The 9,868-nt window shown below is 34.7% G+C and overlaps 1 protein-coding gene across 11 annotated transcripts in view; it reads right to left on the bottom strand.

Annotated features, from left to right (window-relative positions):
* Positions 1-273: 273 nt before the first annotated feature.
* The window catches only part of LMO3 (LIM domain only 3), a 55,849-nt gene continuing 46,254 nt past the window's right edge, over positions 274-9,868 (bottom strand). For all 11 annotated transcript variants that reach the window (XM_047742449.1, XM_047742441.1, XM_047742440.1 and 8 more), the window contains one exon: positions 274-722. In XM_047742449.1, the coding sequence (XP_047598405.1) occupies positions 617-722 (106 nt within the window). In that variant the 3' untranslated portion in view covers positions 274-616. The remainder of the gene's footprint in view (positions 723-9,868) is intronic.

The following is a 9,868-nucleotide window of genomic DNA, read 5'->3' as shown; positions in this document are numbered from 1 at the left end:
GACTCTAAATCATCATGGTAATGATAGTGGAATAGTGGATGTTGCTAAAATGCTTTGTGTGTGTCTTTGTTTCTTTTTTTTTTTAAGTATTTTAATGTTGATAGACTTGCTTTATATGTGTATCATCAGTGAAATTTGCTCTTCAATCCTTTACTAGAAAGTTACAGCTCATTTAAAATAGCTGGTAGATACAGAAAGCATAAATATACAGTAAGTTTAAACACTGATTGTACTGAATGCAACCATACAAAGAAGCAAACAGAACACAAATGGTAACACAATAAAACTGTATTACATTTGTGCTTCAAATATTACAATACATTATATACAATAGTCGAAAATAAACATCTCATGCCAAGTGACACAAAAACGAATAGCAAGCAAAAAAATCCAGCAATATGTACAGTACTTTTTTCTTTAATAATAAACATTCAACTCTGAACTGGGGCAATTTCACTACGTACAGGTGCAGTCCGCCTTTTATTCCATATAAGCATCCTGCTTTCCTATATCTACGCTATTCAGTAGGTTCCTGTGTCAATTCTTATATACATGTGGAGCAAAAAAGATAAAAGAATGTAGTGCTTTGTATTCTTAATGGGGTGATGTTGATAGATCAGCGAACCTGGGGTGCATAACCTTCTTTCATTAAACCTTCTTCGTAGTCCGTCTGGCAAAGGATCATGTTATTCTTTAGGAAAAATTTGTCTCCAACGCAAAATCTGAAAACATTAAAAAAATAAAATGTGTTAAGATCATTTCACTCCCATCTATAGATTTGAAGATTTCTTTTCCTTGTAATAATGTCACATGGTAATTCCCTGAATTTGAAAGCTTGGTTTAGAAAGTTGCCTTCGTTGTTGAAATTAAACTATGTAGATCATTTAATGAAACACTGCACACAAAATTTGATATCCTACTGTTATATATAAAAAGCACAGGAAAACCGAGGAAAATACCTTGGGCAGCAGAAGTGATTTTTATCACCACTTTGGAAAGAAAAAAAAAAAAATAACTGATTTATATTTACAGACATTAAAATAAATGAAAGAATGATAATAGTATTTCACTGCAGTGATTATGGAAGATTTCACCAGTGGCCATTTATTCACTTTATTAAAAAAAAAGTAAAAGGCATTAAAATGTATCAAATAATTAGAAAGAGGCCCATTTTAAAGCTTCCCATTTAAAGTTCCTTTTGCTCTCTTTTATTAAAATGTGATTAAATTCTGGTATTCTGGAAGTGATTGTTTTGAAGGAAAAGTTGTTTTAGCATCAGACTCTGATGCTGGGCCATAATCTTTTATTTGTGGCAAGTTCACCAACTATGAAATATTAAATGTCATTTCTTAGCCCACTCCCAATTAAACCAAAGGGAGTAACCTGAATGAACTTCTTAATATTGATGTGATAAATAAACTAGTTTCCAGTAGCTAATTATGTATTTTATTTTATAAAGCACTGTTTAATGTACAAGATTGTAATGTCTTTAATAAGTGCCCTTTTGTATAATTTCCCAGCAGTGACACTTTGGACACAATTAAGGTCAGAAATAAATGCTTGTGCTGTTTCCAGTACATTTAACAATAAAGTAACTCTGGGGAGATCTGTATATATTTTTAATTGTAACAATTTAACCTTCAAACAGCAGTGTCTCGTAGAGTTGACCCAGTAAAACTACTTGTAATTATACAAGTTGACCTCACTAACCTTTGATAGTAGTCTCTCTTTATCAGATAGTCAATTTCGAATGATGTTCAAGCAGAAATCTTAGTGGATAGATTAAATTGTGTAGTGAAAGCAACCCTTTAATGTTTTGTGAAGTTGAAGGTTTAAATGAGGAGCAGTTGGACTGATTTACATTTGCAAAGATTGGAATGCTAGACAAACAGTGAACCTATTTATTTTCCAACTGGGTAGCTTTGGAAATTTATCCTTATTCTAGCTAAGTAGATAGAGGGGAAAATAGTGTAATAAAAAAAGTAGATTGAAAAGAATTAGCTTTCCTCTTAAAGGAAGATTGGTCTGTTTATTTGTGGAATTTACTTTTTTTTCCCAGGATTACTGCCTGCTGATGATGTTGATTGAAAGTACAGACTAAGCACTGATCTTGAAATCCTGGAGTTCGCGGTCAAGGCTATTGGATAGAATGAACATTCAAGTTTGAACCTTAAGTAGATCTTCTTTTTATTAGTTGAAAACTACAAACTTTAAATATTGTGCTTAAAAAGTGGCATGAGAGTAAACGAGGTTTTGTACATTATCCTGATCATTAGGATACGTTGAATAAAAGGAACTATTTCTTCTGTTGGGCAGACCCTAGTAGTCAAATTAGATGCTTATCTTTCATGTGAGATTACATAAAATAGCATGTAGGATATATCTGATTACTGCTCAAAACTTTCAATTCATATTACTTTTGAAATTAATTTGAATAAGCTAATGACAGACTAGCACATCAAAATAAATAAATTCAACAAATACTCCTGTGTTCTAGCTAATATCACTGAATTTGTTTTTTTCCTAAAAACCAACTGAATTGGAAATACTCTTTCAACTCTATATTGACTAAAACCTTGCTTCAATTTTCTAACAAGCCCCCAAATTCTATTCACTATCAAAAAAAATTTTTTTAAAAAATATGCTCTACTTAGGGCATGAACTCAGGACCCAAAGGTAGTCACATGCTCTACCAACTGAGCCAGCCAGCCACCCCCCAAAAGATATTTTTTGTTTTTGTCATGTGAAGTTATGTCATTCTTACCTTCAGAAGCCTTGAAATTTAGGTAATTTTTGTTTGTGGATTAATAAATTCGGGGTAATGATCATGAGAAAAGCATTGAACCAAAAGCCTGGAGACCTAGTCCTGAGCCCTGATGCTACCCAATGCAAGTTATAGGGTCCATTTCATACTCTCTGAGTCAACCCTATGTGGTTACGATAAAAGAGCTACATCACTGAATTGTAGGGATGTTAAAATAAGAAATATATGAGCAGCAGAGAGGTATATTGCAACGAAAAGAGTTCAAATCCCAACCTTCCACTTATGATATTGAAGATGAAACTATTTTCTCTTATCTTTAATATAACTGACTATTTAAAGTGTGTGTTAAGAATAGAATGAAGTAGGCAAAGCATTAACTCAGTCTTCGGAGTGTAGATAATTAAAATAGCCACCTTCTATAAAGTACTTACTATGTGCTAATGCTAAGTATGTATATGCACGATTATTTCTATTTATGTTCAACCGAGAAAGTAATTATTGCCTTTTTCAAATGAAAAACCTAAAGGCTTCCTCCCAGAATTTTAAAACACCTGCCGTGCCCCATAGCTAGAATGTGTATGTTGGAGGAAGAAAACCGACTCTGGTCTCTTTGGGCTCAAGACCCATGCTTTACCTGGAAACAGTAAAGCATAAGGCTTTGAAGTTAATACGGGTTTTTTGTATCGCTATTATTCCTTTGCATAACATTAAAAAAAAAGGCTACCTAGCATTCAATGAGATGTTGGTAATATAAATGGAATTCATCTAAAATAGTCCTACCTAAAATATTTTGTTGCTAATGTTGTCAACTGGACAAAGTACCTTTTATGTGCATTTCGGTTTATGCTGAAAAGTCAAGACAAAACAGAACGTGGGTGAGAAATGTCACACTTACACATATAACTTAAAACAGCTTTGAAAGCTATGGCTAAAGCAGATTATAATTGCTTTGTGATTAGGATTGGTATACTCCTTCTTAAAAAAAAGACTGATTGATTGATTGACTGATTTGAAAGAGAGAGAGAAAGACAATGTTGGTGGGGGGCAGAGGAAAAGGGAGAGAGAAACCCGAGAAGACTCTGCCCTAAGCACAGAACCCAGTGCGGGGCTCGATCTCATGTCCCTGAGATCAGGACCTGAGCCGAAACCGAGTTGGACACTTCACTCACTGCACCATCCAGGTGCCCCTGGATTGGTATACTCCTTTAAAACGTTCCATACATGTATAAACATGAAGAAATTAGAGAAACAGCAATGCAGATGTTAGATGTTTAACAAAATAGTCTATAACTGATTTTGTGAGAAAGGCTAGTTTTCCTATGTTATGAGCTCCTTTTGAGATTTAGCACTGGCAGAAAAAATATTATAGAAGCAGTGATGGCCAGAGGATACTGTAAGTATATTAATAGGTCATGCTAAAATTCCTGAAAATAAGCTGATAATCTTCCTTGTAATCTAATCCTAATTGCTTGTGGTATAGTCAGTTCAATTAATTTTGCCTTCATTACAAAAAAAAAAAAGTATGTTAAGGAATAAAAAGATGCTCAATCAGATTACTTAGTCATTTAATCTTGATGTTTTGGAATTAATAATAATAGATTTAATTTCCAGATATTTTAGAGTGATTCTAATTGAACTCATATGCAGTCTTAGAGACTTGAGAAGTACAGAAAATAAATACAATTAATTAATCACCCTTATATGGGGCTTAGCGTAGTTTTAAGCAGTTATCAAAAGATTCTGCAAAGAAGCCTCCATTTGCAACCTTTTCACATCCTTTCTAAGAATGAAAGCATTAATTTAGTCATCTTATTTCCCCAAGGGCAGTGGCTATCAATTATAATTAGTTCCCAACTCCACAGTACTTTAAAAAGGGTGGGGGGATCCAGTCCATATTTCAAATGTCTCTATCTTCTATGTAGCACCCTCCATTACTAAAGATGGAGACTTCGAAGCTGTACTTTGTTTTCAGTAAGAAGTACTGATTATATACCCATCGTCACACCACTATACACCGTGAATGAATTTACTCTCTTCTCCCAAAGACTGTCCAGTTGTCATTACATACTTCATTCCTGATCACCTTTTCTGCACCAACTTACAATACCCACATCCTGAATCCTGCTATAAATCGTTCAAAGTCTACCTTGCTTGAATTTCACCATATCTATTCCCATTTATAGTCATTCAGTCAGAAAATAAAATACCTCTCTTGAAGGAGTCCAGGGCCCTCATATCAGATCTGAGTCAAAAGACTACAACCAGACTGTCTGGGTTCAGATTTTGAATCTACCATTTTCTATCATTGTTTTCTAGGGCAAGTTACTTAAATTTTCTGTACTTCAGTTACTTCATCTATAAAATGAGGGCAATAATAGTATCTCATTTTATTGAGTATTAAATGAGCACATGTAAAGCAGAACAGTGTCTAGTGTATGATCAGCGCTATAGAAGAATTCTGCTATCATTATTTGTTAATGACAATTTTTTTTTCACCTCTGCTTAAGCCATTCCCTAACCATGACTATTTCTTCCTGTTTTTTCATCTGTTTAAATTCTTTTAAAAAATTATTTAGTTTCCATTCCCTCCATCAATACATTCCCTGGCCATGCCAACTCATTCTGATCTTTCCCAAGGCACTTATTTATTGGCATATCATTTACTTTGGCATTTCAGATTTCCTCCTGAATGGGTAACAAGTTTCCCAATCTGGGCTGCAGTGCTGGGGTAAGGGCCCATGACTTATAGTTCTTTTGAACCCTCTGAAATACCACCATAAATTACATGACCACTTGAGGTGGGTGGTCAGTAAATACAGTTTAAGACAGATTTATCCCAGAACCAAATAGCTTTAAATAACAAAGGTATTTTTAGATAGATAATTTAAATTCGTGTTCATTTTGACCCATTCATTGACTTCCTACCTTTAAATTTCACCTCCTCCTGATCCTCATGCCATTCCTTCCTTCTCCATATCCCGACCAAACTCCCTCTCTAATCTCTGAGCATTCTGAGTTCTTTTCATTTCCTGCACACATTAAAAGCTTTCACACTTCCATGCCTTGCATGATGCTTCCATCTGTCTGGAAAACCCTTTCCTCACTGCTCCTTGGCTTCCTTGTCCTCCCAACCCCCACCAGACACAATCCCTACATTCCAACCAGTCCTAGGGAGTTCTGTTTTAAAACCCAGCACATCAACCCTTTGATGCTTCTCTAAGACTTCAAGAAGGACAGACCTCTCTTTCCTCAGTATAGATCTGTTTAGCATCGATTACACTCTTCTGTGAGTCTTTGATGTCCTGTCTCTCCCATAGCTCTGAATAAGAGAGAAACTGGTTTTTCTTCACCTTTCTTTCCAGAGCCTAGCATAGCGCTTTTATTCTTTAGTGTTACACAATTCTACGTCTTTGAGGCAATTTCATTACAAACAAACATGTTCTTTCCTTTTCTTGTAAAACCATCATTTAGTTTTACAGAACTGTCTAAGGAGGAGGAGCTTGGTCACCTTTAAGAAATTAACCTATTACATAGAATTCTTCAATTCTGAGTGAGATTCAGTTGGCATCTAAGATGCTCAAAATAACATTCCTCTGCTTTTGTTAATAAAGAAAAAGAAAAAAAAAACACCTTAGATGTTTAATTCAGGATTCACATCTTTAGCCATACCCCCTCTCAAAACAGTGAAGAGGGTATATACAAGAAACAACCAATCCTGAAAAGTTATTTTTACTACCATTTTGCAAATACTCAGAAATGCTTTTGATCTTAATGATCTTTTGATTTAAAAGTTAAGATGAAATGACTGCTAAATAAAATTCATAAGCATTTATAATACCACAGTCTCAGATGCCAATAAAGTTTGCTTAAGGGAAAGTGCCTGCCTATAAATTACCTGTTTGCTTTGTGTTTCACTTGAAAAGGTGCAATGCTATAATAATAATTTGGCTACTGAAAGTATAGGCTCATGTGGCATATGGCTTTATTGGAGAGGATTTCCCCAGCAAATGTCAAAGTAGAAAGAAAATCTCCTATGTTGAAAATCTTCTGTATTCAGAGTAACAAAATTTGTCTGCTTTGCTTGACTGATGAAGATTAGCTGACTTCTTGCATTAAAGAAGTTTGTCTTGTAGGCGCTGAAGTGACAAGACAATAACTAAGTGCTAATTGTGCATAACCAGCACTAAAGATATGCAGTCCCATTATGGCATGTAATAAATGAAGCGAACACGGAAATATATTAGGTACTTTAATAATGATACTAGAATAGTATTTTGCAGCAATAAGAATGCGAACAGTTTTAGAGTCAAAATTTAGGAGTGTTTGTCTTACTTGACTGAGTTCTACTGAGGAGATAGACTTAATTGTGAATGCAACTTTTTATTTCAATGGTGAAATAAAATTGATATATGCTTTGTAAATAGCATTAACAACCTACAACTACTTTGCATCATAATAGAATTTAGGCTGGATTTAGCCCTTGAATGATGTTTTAATTTTCTGTGTAGAACATGGATAAAATAGGGGAGACTGCCCTACAGGAAAAATGGACATAGGGCATAAACAGGCCGTTCCCTAAAAGAAGAAATAGCAAAGGGCCACTAGAAATCAAATAAATACTAATTAAAAATTATAATGGGACACCATCTTTCATCCCTCAGGGTGACAAGGGTTTCTTTTTAAATAATAACTCCCAATGCTAGAGTGAATGGAAGGGAATACATAGCTTTTAAATTTCTGGTGTGAGAATAATTGGTATAACTGTTGGGGAGAGCATTTTAACAATATATAACATAAACCTTTAAAAGGGTTATATACTTTGTCCAGTGCTCCTGTGAATTTATCCTGACACATACTTGAATATTGTTTGTTTGCAAATATTATGTTGATAATATTATGTCGATAATATTGGTAATATATCAAGTTGAAGAAATAGCTTATACATCTGACAAGAGAAGACTGATTTAACATATGAAACTCTACTCATAAAATAAAACACAAAAAGGCTTAAGGTATCTTAAAGAATTTGAAAAGCATGCTATCATAAATGAAAAAGTCCAAATATCAAACACTAGGATCCTTCCCTGTTCTTTTTCCTTAAGCTGCTCAAATGTATCATAAAATATATGCTATATAACACCCATCATATATGCACAAGAAAACATATGGCCAGCTATACACCAAAATATTAAAATGCCTTCTTTTAGAATAGTAAGACATGGGGCAATGTGATTCTTTAACCCTTTTTATTTCCCAAAATTTCTTTTTTTTTTTTTCTTTTTTTTTTTTTTTATTTATTTATTTGACAGAGAGAGATCACAAGCAGGCAGAGAGGCAGGAGGAAGCAGGCTCCCCGCTGAGCAGAGAGCCCGACGCGGGACTCGATCCCAGGACTCTGAGATCATGACCTGAGCCGAAGGCAGCGGCTTAACCCACTGAGCCACCCAGGCGCCCAGTATTTTCCAAAATTTCTACTATGAATATGTAACCTTTCATAAAGTAGAAAAGAAGTTAAGTGTTACTGTTGCATGAAGATAACTGTATTTGAATGGATGCTGTTAGTGGATCAATAGGGCAAGTAAACAGAAGTATATTAATGCACCTTTAAAATATATACACATACATGTATACGTGCATATAAATGTCTGTATAAATGTGTAGATATTTATATTCATGTGCCTATATCTTTACACACATACTTGTCAATTTATTTTTGCCTAAAGGTCACCATGGACTGAATTGATCGGCTTTGATTCCAAAAGTTTGTGCAGACTTAAAGTGCCTATAAAATGACTTTTTGAGGGACGCCTGGGTGGCTCAGTTGGTTAAGCAGCTGCCTTCGGCTCAGGTCAAGATCCCAGCGTCCTGCGATCGAGTCCCACATCGGGCTCCTTGCTCATCAGGGAGCCTGCTTCTCCCTCTGCCTCTGCCTGCCATTCTGTCTGCCTGTGCTTGCTCTCTCTCCCTCTCTCTCTCTGACAAATAAATAAATAAAATATTTAAAAAAATGACTTTTTGAATTATTTCCTGGATAAATTAGATATTCAGGTATACTGGTATAGGTATACTGGCAAGGTATGCTGGGCACTACTCTGAACATTTCCATTTAGCAGGAAGTATCATTGAGATATATCTTTTTTTTTTTTTTTTTTGAGATACATATCTTGTATATAAACCAAGTTAGTGGAATATGATTTGGTAAAAGTAAATTGTAAATATCAAGATAAAAGAGCCTATTTTTAAGGACCAATTGTGCTCCTGGTATTTAATATAAATTATTTCATTTAATTTTCAAAATCTGTAAGATAGGTGTTAGTGTCTTCATTGTCAGGGGGTGGAAACAAATCTCAGAGATGAAGTAACAGACTCAGGATGTTGTATCTAATATACAATGGGGCTGGAATTTGAATCCATTTCTTCCTGTAAAAATCATGTCCTCTGTGCTGTTCTACACAGGGCCTCATAAAAAGATGCTGCATTGAATAGTAAAGCAGTGCAAATCACAGTAACTGAGAACGTGATATAATAAATGTGGCCTGATTATATAGTATGTCCAGGTGTTGTCACTCTCACCTTGAATATATTTTCATTAATATCCATCAAGTGTAGTAAATTTTTAAATGTATTTTAATGATAGATACAGTTTCATATTCTAATATCCTCTGCATATATCATATAAAACAGGTATCAGTAGTGTATGGGTCCCACTGGAAATAAAAGTTACAACTTTCAGAGGGAAAAATGGAATAAAGTGATAATACTTTTAGGTGAAAGAGTTCTCTGAGACTGGCTAATCCAGCTCCTTTTTGTTGTAAATGAGAAAACCAAGATCCAGAGAGCTAAAATGCTTGATGGATGGTTATACATCTTGTGAGGGGCAAAGCCCAGCCTAGAATTTAGGTTTCTAGATTCCTTGTGCAATACTCTTCCCCTTTGCCTATGCTGCCCATCTAATGCTGATAAGTGTTAAATTATTAGCTATATCTGGCCTCATTCCCAAGGAAACTTAAAGCAACTTAAAAAGTACATATAAAACAAGGTTAAAATTCAAGATGAGAAATCAAGAGACAGGGCAACCAAAAATAGGAAAACTAAGATAAGACA

The sequence above is a fragment of the Lutra lutra genome, chromosome 8 (assembly GCF_902655055.1).
Source record: "Lutra lutra chromosome 8, mLutLut1.2, whole genome shotgun sequence".
In the NCBI taxonomy this organism is placed as follows: Eukaryota; Metazoa; Chordata; class Mammalia; order Carnivora; family Mustelidae; genus Lutra; species Lutra lutra.
This window is presented reverse-complemented; position numbering and strand designations above follow the sequence as displayed.